The sequence below is a fragment of the Octopus sinensis genome, linkage group LG13 (assembly GCF_006345805.1).
Source record: "Octopus sinensis linkage group LG13, ASM634580v1, whole genome shotgun sequence".
In the NCBI taxonomy this organism is placed as follows: domain Eukaryota; kingdom Metazoa; phylum Mollusca; class Cephalopoda; order Octopoda; family Octopodidae; genus Octopus; species Octopus sinensis.
In genome coordinates, this window is record NC_043009.1 from 36,506,593 (window position 1) to 36,528,587 (window position 21,995).

The 21,995-nt window shown below is 35.9% G+C and overlaps 2 protein-coding genes across 5 annotated transcripts in view; one reads left to right on the forward strand and one right to left on the reverse strand.

Annotated features, from left to right (window-relative positions):
- LOC115218634 (mitochondrial ornithine transporter 1) overlaps positions 1–21,995 on the forward strand; it is a 43,351-nt gene that overhangs the window by 15,282 nt on the left and 6,074 nt on the right. For 3 of the 4 annotated variants that reach the window (XR_005001673.1, XM_029788547.2, XM_029788548.2), the window contains exons 2-4: positions 8,936–9,042; positions 10,346–10,733; positions 20,426–20,598. Coding sequence is in view for 3 of the 4 variants with exons in the window: in XM_029788547.2 (XP_029644407.1) it covers positions 8,967–9,042; positions 10,346–10,733; positions 20,426–20,598 (637 nt within the window). In the remaining variant the exon portion in view is untranslated. Of the gene's footprint in view, positions 1–1,025; positions 1,158–8,935; positions 9,043–10,345; positions 10,734–20,425; positions 20,599–21,995 lie in introns of those variants that run through there. The other variant, XM_036508313.1, reaches the window with a different exon arrangement.
- LOC115218275 lies at positions 5,697–6,323 on the reverse strand. Its single transcript, XM_029788025.1, has one exon. It carries the CDS (start codon positions 6,321–6,323, stop codon positions 5,697–5,699), a length of 627 nt encoding a protein of 208 aa, XP_029643885.1.

Here is a 21,995-nt window from a genome sequence, read left to right on the forward strand (position 1 = left end):
ACTCAGTTGTATAGCATTTCCACATGTTCAAGGAAACAGAAAAAAACTTCTCATATTTGAACTTAGTATCATGTCACCAACAGGTATAACCCTTCAGTATTCAGCTTACTTTGTCAGATATAATGCTTATTTATTTACATTGCTTTGAATTAGTTATGCATTATCTCACAGCTTTGAGATTTCTTTGATGTGATTGTGTATTTTTAGAATGTTGTAGAGTAAGTGTGAGAAAAAAAAAAAAAGTAAATTACTTTCTCAAGTCATGCCAACTCACAAAGGCCAGATTTTAGGTTTCATGATGTGTATGTCCCACACCTGGACAGGATGCCAGTCCATCACAGGATTACTCATTCTTGCCATCTGAGTAGACTGGAACAACATGAAATGAAGAGTTTTGCTCAAGAACACAATGCATTGCCTGGTCTAGGAATTGAAACCACAATCTTACAATCATGAGTCCACTACCCTAACCACTAAGCCACATGCCTCCACTAGTAGGTGTGAGAGGCTAGATCTGACTGGTTTGAACATAAAACAGGTAGAATATTTGGGCTCGATATGGCTGGTTTAACCCTTTTGTTACTAACCCGGCCAAAACCGGCTCTGGTTATGTGGTAAAATGTCTTGTTTTCATAAGTTTTGAATTGAAATCTTCCACCAAACCTTAGTCACAATTTACATTCCTAACACTAGCTTAATGATAACTAAGTTATTTTACTAAATTCTTTGTTATAGTTAAAGCAATTGAAAGAAACACAGAGCATCTCAAAATAAATATGGTAGCGAAAGGGTTAAATACTGAAGGGTTAAATTAAATTTTTTCTTCTTTTTATTCCTATACCTCCCATTTGTTAAGTAATTCCCTTCTTATCCCTCAACTCCCCTCTCACTTCATTTTCCTTCACCTCACTCTCACCTTCACCTGCTTCTTTTCCTCATTCCATTTCTCTTTACTTCTACCTCTCTCATCCAGTTTCTCTCTCCCACCACTTCTTTTATATGTATGAAAATCTCATGATCCTGTGCCCCCTATCAGTTGCAGCCAAGTTTTTCTAACTTAAAGGATGTAAAATTCTACTGGTTTCTCTTTAATTTCTCTCCTGTCAACTTTCTCTGAAGAAGGACTGTTCAAAACATTGGATTTTCCACTCCCCAAGGCAAATCCTCTTTCTTCTTTTTGTTAATTTTCATATATATTTATATATGTATGTTTATATGTATGTGTGTGTGTGCACATACATATTTAAGTAAGGTATAGTATTCATGAATTCATATACTCCTGGACCACATACATACAAGCAGGTTGGAAAGTAAATAAGGTGATTCTAAGTAGTACTGAGCACATCAGCTGTAATCTGCCATAAGATTCTGGTGTTTTCCTCCTTTATCTTTCCTTTGTCTCTCAATTTCAAATGATGATTTAAAATCTTAGGTGTGGTTTCACCAAAGTCTCAAAAATTATTGGAAGAACATTTGGGACAGGAGGCATTTTCTTTCCAAGCTGTAGTGCATCATTCAGTCTATTATTAACTATTAGAACAAAATATTTCTTTTCCTCTACAGCGTCAAGGTTATGTTCTTTTGTTAGTTAAGATTATTTTGGATTGCTTAAGCTAAAATATAAGCAAACATAAAGATAAATGATACCAATTAGACATTCTTTATGTGTCTGACCTTTTCAAAATAGTTGCCAAATCTTCCTCTGCTCACACCACACCATCTTTTAGAAAGCGGTAAGACACATTGCACAGTGTAGTCTTAGATAGCATTCCCCACCTCAAAAACAACAGGTTGGTCATGTCTGAGAGGAATCATAGGCCTGCTCAATGAGAGTCAGCCCAGTGCTAAACAACAACAACAACAACAATAACACTGATGTTTACTACACATCATTTAAGCACTTTCAATGTCATCCACCCTAATGTTGATGCTAAGGGGGAGCCACTTGTACTTTTAATAGTGCTGGTTGAAATAATGGTATTTAGTGACCTTTGTGGTGATGGTGGCAGCCATAATTATGGTCAGATTGCAGTGATGACATGGCAGAATGTGATGTGGTGGTGGTGGTGGTGCCATTGATGTTGGTGATGAAGGAGATGGTGGTGAGGGAGATGTTGGTGTTATGATAATAACAGTGTTTTGGTGATGAGTTGTGACGGTGGAAATGAAGGTGATGTTAGGAGTGATGTTATTTCTGTTGTTGTTGTTGTTTTTGCGGTGGTGGTGGTGGTGGTGGTGGTGGTAACGGTGAAGTTGATGATGATTGTAGTATTGATTTGTTATGTATTTTTGGTAGTGGTGATGGTGTGGCTGTTGTGTTGTCAGTGGTGCTAGTTTAAATGATGAGGTGGTGGTAATGATAATTGTTTTAATATTGTTTGTGATAGTGGAGATGTTTGTTGATGTTATTGTCATTATTTAATACCTTGTCAGCTCTGATCAGTGTGTATAATTAAGGATGCTCCAAACATGTTCATGCCATCTTTTTTTCATACATGTTTCTAATACTGGTGGAGTTCTGGTTTAAATACCCCATATAACCCCTCATAACTTTTTTTTTTATTTTTGGGAATTTTCAGAATTTATACAATTATGCAAAAGCCAGAAAAAAAAATTTTGTGTATGATTTAAGGGTTATTTACCCATTATTTTTAGCATATCTAATGACAACCTGATACCTTCCTCATTTCTTTGTCTCTCTGACATATTGATGTTTTTCAATGTGTTTCTCCCCATAAAGAAATTTAATGGTCCATTGCCAGGATTTAAGCAAAAAAATTTGGACTGTCTGTATTTTAAACCCTGATTTAAAAAAAAAAATTAATTTTAAAAATTACAAAAAGATATTTTTTTCATAATTGTATGAATTCCTGTGTGTAGAACACAAATACACAAATATTTTCAGAAAATTCCAAAAGATAAAAAAGTTATGAGGTGTTATATGAGGAACAGAATTCTGCTCATATTATGTTATATTATCAATATGTCATTCGTTTAAGATAGTAATGAATGATTTGAGAAGTGTTTGACTGCTATTTCTAGCAGTTCACTTGACCACACAGAAGCATTGTTCAATCCACTTGCTCATTGGATTAATGTAGAAGTGGCTGAGTACATTAAGGATACTCAGCTATGGATAATACCCTTGATATAATCCTCAGGCAGAATCATTGTGATTCAGTGAATGAGAAAGCTGGGCCTTTAAATTTCAGGTACAATCCACCTGAAGGGCTTCTACACAGTTTCCATCTAACCAATTTTACTCACAAGATATAGGTCATATGGGTCAACTGGAGGCTATGGTAAAAGACACTTGGCCAAGATGCTATGCCGTTAGATTGAACTGGGAACAAAAACATATTTCTTAAACTTTCGTAAATGCTGTGCCTGGCTGAGTAGATTTATGCTCCAAGGCATTCCAACCATGACCATCCTGTCATTTTCATATATGCAGAAAACCCAGGATCACATTGTCATTGTGTAGGGTATTACTTGAGGGACATGTGGTTTGTTATTTCTAGCAGATTGAGTGACTACATAGTGACTCCCACAATGGGGGAGTACATTGTTGTTGTTGTTGGTGGTGGTGGTGGTGGTGGTGGGGGTCAATAAAAATGAGAAAAATGAATCCTTCTGACAAAATTACATAGTTTAACGATTGACCTTCTCTACTTATGTTCCCCACCTTCAACCTTTCATAATAATCTTTACTCTCAAAATATAGGTTGTCCATTCTAGGACATGGCCCTCCCAACAACCCAATTCTACTCTCCCCCATCTGATTGCTCTGCTCTCTCTCCCTCTCTCTTATTCATTCTCTCTCCCTCTCCATATCCCCCCCACTTCATATTTCCCTCCTTGTATTTGGCCTGTACAACTTCATAAATTATACCTCCTACTTTCCTTCCCTGCATCTATTATCCGCTATCTTTCTTCTCTTTCTCTCTCTCTCTCTTTCCTTTATCTTCCATAAATTTCAACCCCTAACCTCTGCCATCCTTCATTACACTTTCCTCTCAACTCTTACTTTACTCTCATTCAGTCTCTCTCTCTCTTTCCCTCTCTCTCTCTCCCCCCTCTCTCCCTGCTCTTACTGTTCTTTACTTTCCTATCTCACCTCTTCTTATTTTCATTCTCTCCTTCTTTCTCTCCTCATTTCTCTCTCCCTCTCATTTTCTCTTCAATCTCCTTTACCTGCAATAACACTTATATATTCTCTCCTTTCTCTTTCTTAATTTCCCATTTTCTCTTTCTCCCACTGATTTAGAAAAAAAAACGCTATAAAAGCTAATGAACAACACAAAACAAATTTATAAACTGGCCCACTTCAAAGCAATTTGTTGTAGTTATGATTGCTGTTTCTATAAATCTTATCATCATCATCATCATCATCATCAGTCTATTTTCCACACTGATGTGGTTAGACAAGTCTCAGAGCATCTTGCCAACCATTTGTTGTGGTCATCCACCACTTGCTACATAAAACCACATGGAAATCCTACCAACTTAGTTTTCGTGTATATCATCATCATTTAACATCTGTTTTCCATGCTGGCATGGGTTGGATGGTTTGATAGGAGCTGGTAAAGCTGGGGGCCACACCGGGCTCTATTATCTGTTCTGGCATGGCTTCTATGTCTGAATACCCTTGCTAATGCCAACCACTTTACAGAGTGTGTTAGGTGCTTTTATGTGGCACTAGCACCAGTGCTTTTTATATGGCAACAGCACTACTATCAGTTCTGCTGTGGTGGATGGGTCTTCTTGAGAACAGCAAGGCCCTTCATATCACAATCCCCTGTCATCTCCTTCATAAGGCTCAGTGTCTTGAAATCAGCCTTCAATACTTAGCCCCATGTCTTCCTGGGTTTCCCTCTTCCACAAGTTCCTTCGAATTATGTGTATATATTTTTTTCATAGGTGGGGAGTGGGCATAGATTCTTGTATGCCCTTCCTGTCCATAATTATTTAATTATAAATTATTGTTTGGTATTGGCGGAAAGGTTTGGTAGAATGTTGAAGAAAACGTCTGACATTGAATTATGCTTCTTTATATTTTTGAGTCAAATCTTGCTAATGTTAACATTCCCTTTATCCTTTCGGGGATTGATATAGTAAGTACCAGTGAAGCACTGGGATTGATATAATCAACTATAACCTGTGGTGCTCCCTCTAAAAAAACACATTCTGCTCTGTGCCTTTATTAGGAATCACTGCTTTTATGAGCAGACATTTTTTAACTCACTGCAGAGAAAATTGGATTTAGCATGGTTTACTTGATGGAAAGCAAGTTTTTACTTTCTTGTTAACAAGATACTAAGAAATGTTTGAATATCACCCCCATCTCCTTATGCTTTTTCTTTAGGCATATTTCATATTTTATAATCTATGAACATTTCCTTATTTATGTTTTAACTAGCAGTAATACTCATTGTTGATCGGGTTAATTTATTCCTCCTGTATGTGTGTATTTTTATAAGAGAAAAACATGTAATAATTGAACCAGAAAAAAGATCAATTTCATACATGAACTTCTGTTTGTTTATTATATGATAATAATGAGTTGTATGTGTTATTTTATTTATCAATACTATAATGACAATTATATAATACAGTTCATTTAAATAGGTAATTTAATCATTCTTGAATGTTATAATAGTAATGACAAATTAAGTTATTGAAGTATTCATATTGCATTAAAAGTGAATAGGCAAAAAGTTTTGTCTTTCATCCCACACATGATGCTCCTCCATAAGTTGGCCATGTGAAAAGCATGGCTCTTCAAGTTGCGATCCAGCAACTTTTAGTATTTGGCCCTGACTTTTATTAATGCTCATGACATAAGAAAGTGAGATAGGAAACTGTAACCGCTTAAATTGGAATGGGACATTAGATGGTATAACCGGTATGTGAGGAATGAAGACAGTGTCACCTTTACCACAACCAGTGAGAATATTTGCCTCAATGCAGTTCATCATAAGTTTGTGCACATTTAATTTTGTACCATTGTATAATTTTGGTTGAGACAAATTATGCAATAACATAATAGGAATCTCTTTTCTCAAGTGAAGACAATGAGGAACTGTACCTGGTAGTTCTAGTGAGTTCAAAAATTCAATGGGGTAGTTAACAATATCCTGATCATCAACAACATTGTCAATTGAGTTATCAAAGCTATGTACAGCAACATTTTTTGGAGTCAAGATAGCTCGCTCACAGATCCAATTTGTATTGTTGTAATTATGAAAAAGATTAGGAAAGATTTCATCCACCAAATCATCAATGGAATCATATTGGATTGAGTGTAAGAAACTGTTCTTCATCAATTGGAAGTCTCCCTTCACTGAGTTTCAAAAGCTGCTCTGCAAATAAGTTCAGCTGATTGATGTCTTGAAAGCCTTGATCTCATATAATAATTGAAGTAGAAAAAAGATCAACTTCATACATGAACTTCTGTTTGTTTATTATGACAATAATAAGTGAGCTGTATATGTTATATTTATGAATACAGTAATGGTAATTATATGAACAGTCCATTTAAATAGGTAATTTACTCATTCTTGAAGAACTTCGTGCTTCAAATGTTCAGCAAGATCATTTCTGAACTTATTCCACGTTTAACAGGATTACCTACTTCTTAATTTTTTAGAATAATAGCAAAAAGACATCTTAAACAGCAAACTAATTAACTGCTATAAATTCTATATTGGTGATAATTAAGAGTGGAGGTTGTATATGTTTATGTGTGACAAAGACACAGTTTGTATCTTTACCTCTTGGTTATCAATTTAAGACCTTGATAGATATTGAAAGTTTGAAAAAGTGACAGAAATAACGTCCATAATAATAATATTAGTTTCTAATTTTGGTACAAGGTCAGTGATTATATGAGGAGGGTGTTAGTTAATTCTAGTATTTGACTGTTGTTTTATTTTATTGACCTCCAGAGGAATGAATGACCTCTGTGAGATTTGAACTCAGAATGTAAAGAGTGGAAGAAAAATACTACAAGCACTTTTTCCAAAAGCATTTCTGCTAATCAAACAACTCACTGTCATTATCATTATTATAATCATCATCATCATCATCATTATTATTATTATTATTATTATTATTATTATTAGTATTATTATTATTATTGCTGCTGTTGTTGTTATTGTTGTTGTTGTTATTGTTATTATTGTTGTTGTTATTATTATTAATATTATTATTAAGGTGGTGAGCTGACAGAATTGTTAGCAGGCTGGGCAAATTGCTTAGCATGTCATCTGTCTTTATGTTCTGAGTTCAAATTCCACCGAGGTCGACTTTGCTTTTCATCCTTTCAGGGTTGATAAAATAAATACCAGTCGAGCAATGGAGTCGACGTAATTTACTAGTTCCCTACCCCAAAAATTTCAGCCCTTGTACCTATAATAGAAAGGATTATTATTATTATAATTATAATGATTTTTTTTTCTACTATAGGCACAAAGCCTGAAATTTTGGGGGAAGGTGCTAGTTGATTACATCAACCTCAGTATGTGATAACATCAATATTTATACAGTGCAGAGAGATCACACCACTTGCAACAGCTGACTATGAAATGATGAAAGACTATAATAATAATAAGTGATGCTGTAATTTTCTTCAAGCTAAAACACTGCAAATGAAAAAGTAGAAAAATATCTCAAAATACATTGATTAAAGAGTAGAAATATCAATAATGAGGGGATGTCCAGCAGTAAAAGTGAAATTTATACCAATTCTCATTAGAACATGAGATTTAATCCCCAAAAAACTATCATATTGTCTAGACTGGTTGCACGATGAAAGAAATGTGAGTGTTCCAAAATCTGCCTTTCTTGGAATGTGTTATATTCTTAGAAAGGTACTTTTGCTTTAAGGCCTTTTGTTAAAGCTTAACAGGAAGAAAAACCCAACAAAATGCAGTATTTTATATCCATTCTCTTTGATGGAATGATAATAAAAGTAGTTTTCTTTACCATTAAACAATGACAAAAACATTGGGAATAAATCCAACAAGGCTGATATTGTTATCAATGATATGAAGGACAGGAAGTGCCTAATTCTCAAATTATGAAATACCTTCCTGAAGAAACATTTCTATTCAAAGAGAAACTAGAGATGGAAATCAGCAGGATGTAGAATATGAAAAGTGAAATAATACCACTGGTCATTGGGGCACTGGAATTTACATAGAAGGGAATGTGAAAGTTCATCAACCATATCCTGGACAACATCGGTATTTAGGCGGCGAGCTGGCAGAAACGTTAGCACGCCAGGCGAAATGCTTAGCGGTATTTCGTCTGCGTTACGTTGTGAGTTCAAATTCTGCCGAGGTCGACTTTGCCTTTCATCCTTTCGGGGTCGATAAATTAAGTACCAGTTACGCACTGGGGTCGATGTAATCGACTTAATACTTATGTCTGTCCTTGTTTGTCCCCTCTGTGTTTAGCCCGTTGTGGGTAATAAAGAAATAGGTATTTAGGTAGTCCAGAAAGATCACACTACTTGGAACAACTGATAAAGTGTTGCCAATCAAGTGATATCTTCTCTATAGTACCACTGGCCCATAGTCTGGACCTGGTCCTATAAAATATATTACACAAAATAAAAAAGAAACAGTAGTAATAACAAGGGTTTCTTATTTAAGCATGATTTAAAAGGGATGGATGAACTCAGAATGTAAAGAGCTGTAATTAAATGCTGCTAAGCATAGTTTCCAATACTCTAATAATTATGCGAAATAATAATGAAGGCTGTGATGATGTGAAAGTGAAGATTGTGATGATAATATTTTCATTGGCGTTGAAAATGAGAGTAATGGTGATAATGATTATAATGAAGGCGGCAATAATGGAAATAATGATAATTTTGATGATGATCATGATGATGTTTTATTATTTCCTTCTTTTTAATCTCTTATAATAGGTCCATATATTACATCTGCTGACCCAAAGTGATGGAAGTACAAACTACACAGTTTAAAAGATCAATCCTTGTCGATGGAGTCATTGACTTCACTGCTGGGACGGCAGGTAAGATTAAAGCCGCCTTCATTCCTCACTTGCATCTCAGTGGTGCTTGCTTGTTTATTATTTCTTTTTTTGTACCTTTAAGGTATGATGCGGTACAAGGATTTACCTCCTCCTGAGCTCTTAGTTTGTATACCTTTACTCTTTTTTGTCAGCTGAACTGCCATTATACATCCAATAGATCATACTCAGCCCATTCTTATACTGTATATATATATATATATATATATATATATATATATATATGTTATAATTTAGAACAAACAATAAAAGGTTGTCTTTATGGTACTCAGAGTTTCGAATGCTGGAGCAAAGAGCTACAATGCATTCTCATTGACTATTAATAGCGACAGACACTATGAAAAAAAAAAAAACGGTGAATAAAAGGGAAGTTACTCTAATAGGTATAAAACAAAAAAAAGAAAAAAGATAAAAAATACACGCAACCTTATTCTCACAATACATAGACATAAACCTCCTGCGTTCATATCTACATATGTACACATTCACACAAACATGTATATGAACATACACACACACATGTGTGTATGTGTATATATATATATATGAGCTCAATCCCTATACTGAACTGTACAAAGTGATGATGCATCATAAACAACTTTGGATAAGTTCTTCACCCCTCAAGCTAATGTTTATGATAATGAACTATCAGATTTTTAAATATTGTCCCTCATCCTCCTAGAAACACTCATTCCACCACCACCCCTCACAATAGTCAACGTCTGTGGTAAGAATGTACTCTTATGATATTATGATTCTTATTTGGAAAAATTTTAGATAGTAATGTTTCCTGCATTTTCTATATGGAGACAGGAAGAGCATCTGTCCATAAATATTCTACCGCAACAAATTCTGGATGTTAAGTAAGGATGATGATATGTGTGCATTGGGGTGCATGTGTGTATTTATGTATGTATGCAAATGTGTAAAAATTAGAGATGCATTGCCCGAACCAGAAACTCAAGGAGTTACTTAAAGATATTGTAAGCTCTTCTCTTTATAACGACTAAAGCCATTGCAATGTTGGAAACCCTTTTGTATCTTTAGTAAGTATATCTGGATCTCAAGCAGTTGTCTACCTGAATAGAGCAGCTAGAGCTTACCTAGAACTGACCTAGCTATCCAGCCATCTATCTATCTCTTTCCATTTATCTATCTACCAGTCTATGTGTCTGTCCATCAGTCCGTTTGTCCATCCATCCACCACCCACCTGTCTGTGCATTTATTTATTTATATATGTATTTATCTATTTACCAATCTACCTTTTCTCTTCTATACTTCCAGGTGGGATTGCCAATGTTTACATCGGTCAGCCACTAGACACAGTCAAAGTGAAGATGCAGACGTTTCCAACCATGTACAGAAATGGTCTCCACTGTTTCACCGACACTTTCAAAAAGGATGGCATTGTTAGGGGCCTCTATGCTGGTACCGGGCCTTCCCTTGTGGCAAATATTTCGGAAAATGCTATTCTCTTCTTGTTCTATGGATTTTGCCAGAAGGCAATTGCTCTTGTTACAAAACATAAGAAGGTGGAAGATTTATCACCTATTCACAATGCATTTGCTGGAAGTGGTGCTGCCTTTTTCTGTGCATTTGCACTTTGTCCTACAGAACTTGTCAAATGTCGCCTGCAGGCCATGCGTGAAATGAAAGGGGGTGCCAGAACAGTGTATGTCCATTGTCAATACTTGAAATTTTCTTATTCAGTCTTTTTTTAACATTTTTCTCCTCTTTTTATTGTTTTATTTTCTTGCTGTTTAACCTCAGACCATGATCAGAGATTCATGATCAAAGGTGTTCCAGCTTAAATGATACCTCCTTTTCTTACATCAAGGATTATATTGTTCAGTGTGTCTTTTTCTTATTTTCTTATGCCCTTCTTATTTCCAAGCAATGTAATAATACCCCAGTCTATCAAATAACAAACAGTCCAGACATGGTTATGTGGAGAACTGGAAACAAATAGCACCATATGTGTAGCCCTTTTGTTACCTTTTGTTTACAGTCAGCATACAGTTGGACAAGGGAGAATATGAACTTAGACGAATACACATACATACATATATTCATATACATGCATACACACACATCGTCATCATCATCATCATCATCATCATCATCTTTTAAAGTCCGTTTTCCATGCTGCCATGGTTTGGACAGTTTAACCAGAGCTGGCAAGCTGGAAAGCTGCACCAGATTTCAGTCTGATTTGGTTTGCCCTTCTTAATACCAACCCCTTTACAATGTGTGCTGGGTGCTTTCAACATGCCATCACCACAAGTGTTTTTACATGCCATCGGTGCTTTTTACATGGCACCAGTACAGGACTCTTACAGACCAATCCTCATCATCAGGGAATACTTCTGCTATGGAAGATGGATCTTCTTGAGTACGGCAAGTCACCAGGTGTCTCAGTCCTTTCTTATCTCATCCAAAAAATTCAAGATTCTGTGGTTGTCCTTCAGTACTTCATCCCATGTCTTCCTGAATCTCCCTCTTCCATAAGTTTCATCCACTTTAAGTGAACAGCACTTCTTGATGGAGCTGTCAGCATCCATCTGCATCACATGGCCAAACCAGCTCAGTCTTCTCTCTTGCACACTGCACCAAACTTCTCTTATGCCTAAATTCTCTCGCAATATACTAAAACTCTGTGACTGTATTGTAGGGTTGGTGTGAGAGGCCAGACCTGGCCAATTTGAACCCAAAACAAGTAGAAGCTTTAGGCTGGATATAGTTCTTTTAAAATAATAAAGGATAATGTAATCTTAGACGCTCTGTATCTGAACAGAAGGTGGAATGGTCATGGCTGGAATGACTTTGATCATAGGTCTACTCAATCAAGACTTATCTACAGCTAAAGAGCCCAACACAATTAAAAATGTGTAATAGGAATAAAATAGAAATTTCTTTTCAAATGTTTTACAGAAGGACACCTCTGATCAGGTAAATCTATGATTAAAAGGTGATCCAGTCATGACCATCTTGTCATTTTAACCCTTTAGCATTTAAACCAGCCATATCCAGCCCAAACATTCCACATGTTCTATGTTCAAATTGGCCAGATCTGGTCTCTTGTACCTATCCTACACTGCCATTCCAAAAGTAAACAATCACATCATCAAAATTTCAAAACTATGAGGTAATGTATGATTAATTCAAAACTGTGAATAAATAAGCATTACATTTGATAGAATAATCTGAATGCTAAAGAGTTAAGAGGATAGAGAACTAAGAGATATAGATTTACTGGAACCACAGTTGGGTTGGATATGAATAAGAGATAGATGTACTCACCATATGTGGTTTGGCTCTTTGTCTGGCGCTGATGTCTTCAGTTAGGGTTAAATTCATTTGCCAAATCATAGTCTCTCACCTTAAACTTCTCAATTTCTGGAGGTGACATTTTGTAAATCTACTGAACACACGTACGCACGCACGCACACACGCACACGCACACGCACACACACACACACACACACACACACACACACACACACACACACATTAAGGCAGCGAGCTGCCAGAATCATTATCATGCTGAGCAAAATGCTTAGAAGCATTTCATCTATCTTTATGTTCTGAGTTCGAATTCTGCCAAGGTTGGCTGCCGTTCATCCTTTCATGGTCAATAAAATAAGCACCCAATAAGCACTGGGGTCAATATAACTGACTTACTCTCTCCCTTGAAATAATTTTCCTTGTGCCAAAATTTGAAACCTATATATATATATATGATGGGCTGCTTTATTCCCCATTTACTAATTTCCTTCACAAGGTATTGGTTTAGCTACAGCTATAACAGAGAACACCAGCCAAAAGCATCCATGCAGTTGGGCTGAACCCTTAACCACATGCTGTTGAAGCAAACTTCTTAATCATGCAGCCAACTGCAAATATGTACAACAGGGGTAGCTGCCAAACATGCTTTAAATTTCACCTCTACCCTGTTGAAAAAGAAGGGATGCATTGTCGCCGCCTCGACTGGCTTCCATGCCGGTGGCACGTAAAATGCACCAATCCGACTGTGGCCGTTGCCAGCCTCGCCTGGCACCTGTGCAGGTGGCACGTAAAAAGCACCCACTACACTCACGGAGTGGTTGGCGTTAGGAAGGGCATCCAGCTGTAGAAACATTGCCAGATAAGACTGGAGCCTGGGGCAGCCTTCTGGCTTCCCAGATCCCCGGTCGAACCGTCCAACCCATGCTAGCATGGAGAACGGACGTTAAACAATGATGATGATGATGATGATTATTAAATTAAATATAGAGTATCTGGGTGGGTTTGGATGGAATGCTTTTGATCATAGGTCTGGTCAGTCTAGGTTGACCTGGGGTTAAACAACAGCAACAACAATATTGATGACACAACAACAGAAGTCTTAACCTGCTAGAAACAGCAGTAAAATCTCCCACAGAAAGGAAGGACACATAATGTACTCAGCGATGTATTAAAAAGATGTGATGGGTCATGGCTTGACCTGGTCTAAGCAAAAACTGATTAGTATTTCATTGACTTAGTGTTAGGTTTAACTCCACTTATGAGTAGGGCCAGGGAGAGAGAGAAAGGGATATAGTCTCTATTGAGCTGACTTCTCTAGGGCAAAAGAAAGAAAGAGAGTCTCTGTTAAGCTGATTTGTCCTGGGACAAATGGGTCTCAATCATTTTTAGCTTTGTGGTCACTTGCCTGAAGTGGCATTTTACAAACAAACCTCTCTCTTTGTTTTACAAAAACAAGGAAAATCTAGTAAATTATTTTAATTAAGCAAAATATTTAATCAACCCATTAGCATTTAAATCAGCCATATCTGGCACCAATATTTTATCTGTTTTATGTTCAAACTGGCTAGATCTGAACTTGCTGAGTACATTATATGTCCTTCCTTTCTGTGGGAGATTTTACTGCTATTTCTAGCAGGTTAAGACTTCTGTTGTTGTGTCATCAATATTGTTGTTGCTGTTGTTTAACCTCATTCTGTAGCTGTGTGGTAAAAAGCTTGCCTCCTAACCACATGGTTCCAGGATCAGTCCCACTGAGTGGTACCTTGGGCAAGTGTCTTCTGCTATAGCCTCAGGTCAACCAAAGCCTTGTGAGTGGATTTGGTAGATAAAAGCTGAAAGAAGCCTGTTGTATATCTATTTACATATATCTGTGTGTTTATTTTTGTGTCTATGTTTGTCCCCTGTCACTGCTTGACAACTAGTATTGGTATGTTTACATTTCCATAACCTAGCAGTTTGGCAAAAGAGACCAATAGAATAAGTGTCAAGCTTAGAATAAAAATAAGTTCTGGGGTCAATCCATTCAACTATATGAATTCTTAAAATTGGTGCCCCAGCATGGCTGCAATTTAATGACTGAAATAAGTAAAATATGAACCACATCAATGAAATCACCAAGCTACAAGATAATGCATGAATAATTCAAAACGGCACGTAAAAAGCATCAATCTGATCGTGGCTGTTGCCAGACTCCCCTGGCACGTAAAAAGCACTCACTACACTCACGGAGTGGTTGGTGTTAGGAAGGGCATCCAGCCGTAGAAACATTGCCAGATCAGACTGGAGCCTGGTGCAGCCTTCTGGCTTCCCAGATCCCGGTTGAACCGTCCAACCCATGCTAGCATGGAGAACGGACGTTAAACGATGATGATGATGATGAATAAGTAAGCATTACATTTGATAGTGTAATCTTTCATGCTAAAGGGTTAAACAGTGGTTTATTATCCCTATTTAATATGGAAGCAATAAATAACAAATATTATTCATTGAAAAAATATTTTATTTAGATCTAATAGAAGTAAATTGTGGATATTGAACTACGTTGAGTTTCTAATCGGTCATGTTTCTTCTCACTGATAACATAGTGTCCTACTTTTTTTCTAATCATGACAAAGTTTCTTGCTTTTGAAAATTAGTTTAAAGTGCTACATATTATACTTTGTTTAAAATGTTTTATTTCTAAATAAATTCACAGACTGTCTAAGCACTCAGCACTCAGCCTATTTTAAAAACTAGAATACACATGTCAAGAGATCCTATGTTGTGTATCTTCAGATAATGTGTCTATATTTTAGTAGGTATCTGGGATCTTTTCGGTTTGAACGGCAGTTTTTTCTAGCGGTGTCATATGAAATTGTCACCCATAATTATGACCCTAGTATCGATCTATTGCATTTCAATCTGTTTTAGGGTTAGGGTTAGGGGTGGGGGGAAGGGTATCTTTTTTTCTTCACAAATGTAAATAAACCCAATCTGTTTCTTAAACGAGGGACATATTCATACGGCACAGAATGTTTTTTACCACAATGGACGTGATTGATTGGTTGAAATTGCAGAAATTGAAGAAAAAAAAAACAACAAATATCTTACAAACTATAGAATTTTCTTAATAAAGCCAAGAGAAAAAGATGTTTTATAAACACATTCTATCAGTATACGAAGTTTAAAATTTTTTAGTTACCTAGAAATTATGTTAAAAACTGCCGTTCAAACCGAAAAGATCCGGTATCTGTTTAAAACTGGAAGAACCACTATGTAAGGCATAGTACTCAGTAACATAATGTAGAGTGGAAATATTTATTCATGACACTGACAGGCCTAATGCTGTTTCTTTTAATTTCAAAATTCATCAAAGTGCAAATCTAATGAATTCACAATTGAAAGAAACATGATTAGTCTTGTAAAAACCATAAATAAACAAATGTAACGTATCTATAACAATTTTTACCTGCTGTAGAATCCTATAGGAAGACAGTCTTTAGTGACGCTTTAATGGCTTAATCAGCATAATCAGTTCTACCAAAGGGAACCTATGCAATCGCTAGATAAGCTAGAAATAGCTGCCAAATCTCCCTCAAAAAGGAAGGGCACTTTGGATAATGTATTCCTAGATACTCTTTTCATCATTTTGTATCTGTTTTCCCTATTGACATGGATTGGACAGTCCTAACAATTGTTTATATCATTTCTGAAATAAGATAAGAGGGTCATAGCTGGGAATGTCTTTGATTATAGATCTACCAGCTGGATCAAGGTTGACCTACTGTTAAACAACAACTACATTCTACACACATTGGTTTACATCACTGAAAGGAATAAATACCTGATAATCCGGGAATATTAGCTGTGAGAAATTGGTGTCCTATCCAGAAAGAGATCTAACTCTTACCCGATGTTTAACATTATTAAACTGAAATAAAATATCCAAGCTCTGGCTCATAAGAGCCATTCTGAGGTCTGTGAGAAATATTGGCTTCAAATTTTGGCACAAGGCCAGAAATTTCAAGTGAGGGAGTTGATTGATTACATCAACCCCAGTACTTAACTGGTACTTATTTTATTGACCCTGAAAGGATGAAAGGCAAAGTTATCCTCAGCGGAATTTGAACTCAGAACGTGAAGACAGACAAAGTCCTACCAAGCATTTTGCCTGGCGAGCTAACACTTCTGACAGTTGAGATCTACTAAAAATATTAACATTGTTATCATTACTAATGTTTACACTACATAGACACTTTTGTAAATTTCTTTGCCTCAATCTTCTCTGCCAAACAGGAGTCTTTCAAATTGTTAGAAAAAACAATGTGCACTAGGTACATCTTATGGATGAGCTGGGGCCCATAATCCATAATGTAACCTAGGATCATCCAATGTTTGTCTTTCAACATCAGTCACCTTTTTCAGTTAATCCAGGCAGGGGATTAATCAGACCTGTACTTATGTCCTAGCAATAACAATCCATGGATCAGCTCTCTTGTCCAAAACCACCTGCTGGCTTTCTCTCTCTCTATATATATATATATGTATTGATAGAAATGGTAAGACAACAAAAGAATGAAAGAGACCTCGATATTATGTAAATAGAGGAATTTATCTGTAATTGTAATATGTGACAATTATTCAGTAGCCATGATAAAACTCCGAGTTTTGGATGTCGGGGTGGAAATCCACACCACCATTTCTTCAGTTATCCAGCCATTGGAAAAAATGCTATGAAAATGACCGTTATAGAGAGAGAGAGAGAGAGATGTTTGGATGTATGTATGCATGAAAACATATATTACATACGAGCAGAGGATAGCTTAGCTGGCTGAAACTTCAAAGTCATTGTCAGTACTATTCTTGTTAAAGAATTATAAATTTGTACTCTACCAAAAGTATTGAGTAATCCTTCAGTTTAGTATAAAGTGGTTTTTATTATAACATTGAAACAAACATTAATATATCTATCTATATATATATGTGTGTATGTATGGAGTGACTGTGTGGTAAGTAGCTTGTTTACCAACCACATGGTTCTGGGTTCAGTCCCACTGCGTGGTATCTTGGGCAAGTGTCTTCTACTATAGCCTCGGGCCGACCAAAGCCTTGTGAGTGGATTTGGTACATGGAAACTGAAAGAAGTCTGTTGTATATGTGTGTGTTTGTCCCCTACAACATCGCTTGACAACCGATGCTAGTGTGATTTCATCCCTATAACTTAGCAGTTTAGCAAAATAGACTGATAGAATAAGTACTAGGCTTACAAAGAATAAGTCCTGGGGTTGATTTGTTCAACTGAAGATAGTGCTCCAACATGGCCACAGTCAAATGACTGAAACAAATAAAAGAATAAAAATATATATATATACACACACACATGTATGTATATATATATATATTATACGTGCATATATAAGTAAATATTTGAGTGTTGGGTATGTTCCTAGAAGTAACAGAGTTTATTTTATGAGATACTCCTTATGACATCGCCTGAGTAGATGCATATGCACTGAGGGATGCACCACAACCAGTTGTACAGAATCCCACCCACGAGGGATCAATGCAAGATGCGTTGAAACAATCGTTGTGAGCAATAAAATTTCTCATATATTCCATTTCCATCTCGATCATTTGTTACATATATATATATATATACTTGGAAACGGATGTGTCGCATTCAATTACATAATAAATAATATATATATATATATATATATATATATATATAATATATATATATATACTTTATTTTAAGCAGCAGAAATTCAAAAAATCTGTTACTCTGAGTTTCTCGTTGCCGTTCATCAGACAGTTTTGCTAGAATATATATATATATACTTGGAAATGGATGTGTCGCATTCAATTACATAATAAATAATATATATATATATATATATATATATATATATATAGCGAGAAGTTGAGGTTATAAGGGATAATGGTGTCATTGAGACCCAAAGGTCTCATGACACCATGCATATATGGGTACAGGACATCACCAACGGTACAAATAAGATGAAATACTTAAGCAAATGAGGGGAAAATGAGTTCAATTTTTTCTCGTTGTTTATGTATATTATTCGTTTTACCCTCATCTGTTTACATATTTCAAGTTATTTGCACCGTTGGTGATGTCCTGTACCCATATATGCATAATATATGTTATATATTATATATTATTTATTATTATTTAATTGAACACAACACATCCATTTCCAAGTAAGTTTATCTTCACCTTTTTGATGCAACTCTCTACTCTATAGTGTTTTCTTCCTCCATCCTTCTCTAATTCCCTTTTTCTCCCCCTCCTGCCTTCACTGTTTTCATCATCCATCTTTCTTTTTCACATGGATGTTTAAACAAGCAGACATGTTTTTCTCTCTCTCTTCTATCTTCTCTCTTTTCAAAAAGAAAAACGTTTCTCCCAGCATTCACTGTCATTTTTTTGCTCCCAACTTTGACCCTCCATAAATCTTAAATTTTATTTTAGAATTTTTGAAGCAACTGTCTTTGAAGACTCATATTGTCGTTGAATACTTGAAATGAGACATAGATTGACAAATGATGAATAGTCCTTTCTCAGTTAATTTGCCCTCTTTTCCATTTTTGTCTCGTTTACATATATTACTCATTTTTCCCTTGTTTGTTTACGTATTTCATGTTATTTTCACCATTGGTGACGTCCTGTATCCATATATGCAAATATATATATGTTATATATTATTTATTATATACAGGGGTTGGACAAAATAATGGAAACACTTGAAAATTTCAAACAAATTTATTTTACTATGGGATAAGACCACCTTTGGCAGTAATTACAGCTTGAATTCTGTGAGGTATGGACTCGTACAAAGTTTGAATTGTTTCCAAAGGAATTTTTGTCCATTCTTCAGCTAAAACAGTCTCCAGTTCTTGTAGTGATGGTGGTGGAGGATATCAACTCTTTATATATTTTTCTAAAATGCACCATAAATGTTCAATAATATCAAGATCTGGGGACTGTGGTGACCAGATAAGATGTTCAGCTTCACTAGAATGTTCCTCATGCCATTCTGTAACAACTTTAGCTGTGTGAATTGGTGCATTATCATCCTGAAAGATTGCATTTCCCTCCGGAAACAGTTCTGCAACCATAGTTTGAATTTGATCAGATAAAATGCTTAAATAGTCTTGACTGTTAATTCTGCCATGAAGGGAAACCATTGAGCCAGCGGACTTCCAAGATATAGCACCCCAGATCATCACAGGTCCTCCTCCATGTTTAACAGTTAAGAAAGCAGTCTGGGTCAAATGCTTCTTTTGGCTGTCTCCACACATACTTGGCTGGTGGTCAGAAATAAGGTAAAGGATGACTCATCTGAGAAAATAACATTCTTCCACTGCTTTAGGGACCAATTCTGTAGGTTTTTACTCCACTCTAAACACTTTGCAAAATTTGTTCTGAAAGTAGTGGTTTTCTGATTGCAGCCCTCCCATGACATCTGGCTTTGTGCAGCTCCCAACAAACAGTTTTTGTGGAAACTGGGTTCTCGAAGTTGGTCATTAAGCTCTATAGTAATTTTGGGAGCTGTACTTTTGTGATACTTTCTAACAATTTGCATAAGAGTCCGACAGTCCCTATCTGAAAGTTTTGGTTTTCTTCTGGAGTTTTGTTTCGACAGGGAGATTTTTCCCTCTTTCTCAAAGGTTGTCATTACTTTTGAAACAGTACTTCTTGATACACCAAACGTTTTGGCTGTTTTTTGTTATGCTAGCACCTGCCATATGAGCACCAACAACTTGACCTCTTTGAAAGTTCAATAGATCTGTCATTTTAATTACCTTTTTTTGATGATATCTGAAAAGAAACAGCAATTTTAGCAAAACATATTAAGCAATACTAATAATAAATAAAAAAAAAAACATTAAAATGGTTTTATAGATATTTCAAAGTTATGATGCTATGATGCTAGGTGTTTTCATTATTTTGTCCAACCCCTGTATATATATATATATATATATATATATATATATCTGTTTATCTCCACATACACTTGTGCACACACACATACATGCATATACATATCTTTATATATATTTTTTTTCACTTGTCAGTGGACCTTGGGCAGTAACAAGAGAAGTCCTCCATGCTGAAGGAATTCCAGGTCTCTATAAAGGTTTGACCAGTACTATACTCAGAGAAATGCCTGGATATTTCTTTTTCTTTGGTGGTTATGAGTTAACCCGTCATTTGTTTATACCAAAAGGTGGCACTAAAGAGGATGTGGGTAAGGTTTTGCTGTTTTATTTTTAAAAATATTTAGTATTATTATTATTTTGTTGTCTAATTTTTATCACGTGCTTTCACTGCACTACCAAGTACAGTTCTGTGTGCCTTGGGTATGTGTTGTGGCTTGTTTTTCATGGTGCTATGAAAGTGCTTTTCATAGGATGTGTGCAGTGCCTAGCAGTGCTCTTTTCTGTATGTTATATCTATATATATAAAACTGTAGTTGTGTGAGTGTCTGTCTCCTACGATTTAGATTCCTAACTCCTCCCACATTTTGCGGTGCAGTTTAACCAAATTCGGGTATCTTATAGTCGTGATTAATATCAAGCCCGTCTGGCTATTAGCGCGCGTCTACGATAAGTCTACGATTTTAAAAATAATTTAACATCATTTTTTATTCCATTTTAATGCATATTTTTTCGTGTGTCGATGGCGGCGGAGTTGGCGTCCACGCTCAAACACCTGCACCTGTGTTTGCTTCTCCCCCTTCTTCCCTCCCTCGTGAAGCTGTGGGGAAGGGAGTTTAAGGAAATCAACGTCGTAATGCGTTGTCAAGGAGACCAGCGTTCTTTTAGAACAACGACTTCATGGCTTGAAGACACCAAAACAGAAATGGCTAAGAAAGCCCGAATTGGCATCTATAAAGGAAGTAACTCTCTAAAAATGCTTATATAGTTATTTCCCTTACAAACCCGAGCAACGCCGGGCGATACTGCTAGCATATTTATAAATCCTAGTATTTTGGTTATGTATTTGTCTAAAAAAATTTTATTCATACTTAATGCACCTATTATTATAGGGATTGTTTCTGTTTTTAGACTCCACATTCAGTTTATTTCTATTCTCATGTCTTTGTATTTTTAGTTTTTTCTGTTTCTTTTAGAAATACATTGTCATCTGTTGGGTTTGATATATCAATGAAGAGGCATTTTCTTTCTTGATGATCTCTGACAACTATATCCAGTCTATTGGCTTTGATTTCGCTATCTGTGTGTATTGGCATATCCCAGAGCATGGTTGCTTTGTCATTTTCTGAGACCTTTTCTGGGATATACCTGTACCATCTTTTCCTGTTCTAAGGTTAAGAAATTCATGTCTTGGAGAGAAATAGGATGTATGAGCATCATTCCTTTGGAACTCCCTTGCTGCTCATAATTTTCCTGCTATCATTAGCCTGCAATAAATAGATCTAGTGAAATGTTAGTGACATTAATCTTACAAGTCTTGGACGATCTACAAACGACGATCAGAGATGGGGTAACTTTTTAGTGAGGCAGGCAAAAATTTCCGAAAAAAGGTCCTCGGACAAATCATAAGTTCTAATTCTTAAATCTTATATATATTATACATAATTCGATATACATTAATAAAAATAAGTTTAACACATTAAATTAA

What these genes read in the sequence shown, in the direction of transcription:
- LOC115218275 (XM_029788025.1), bottom strand. Translation starts at nt 6,323, where the DNA reads ATGAAGAACAGTTTCTTACACTCAATCCAATATGATTCCATTGATGAT.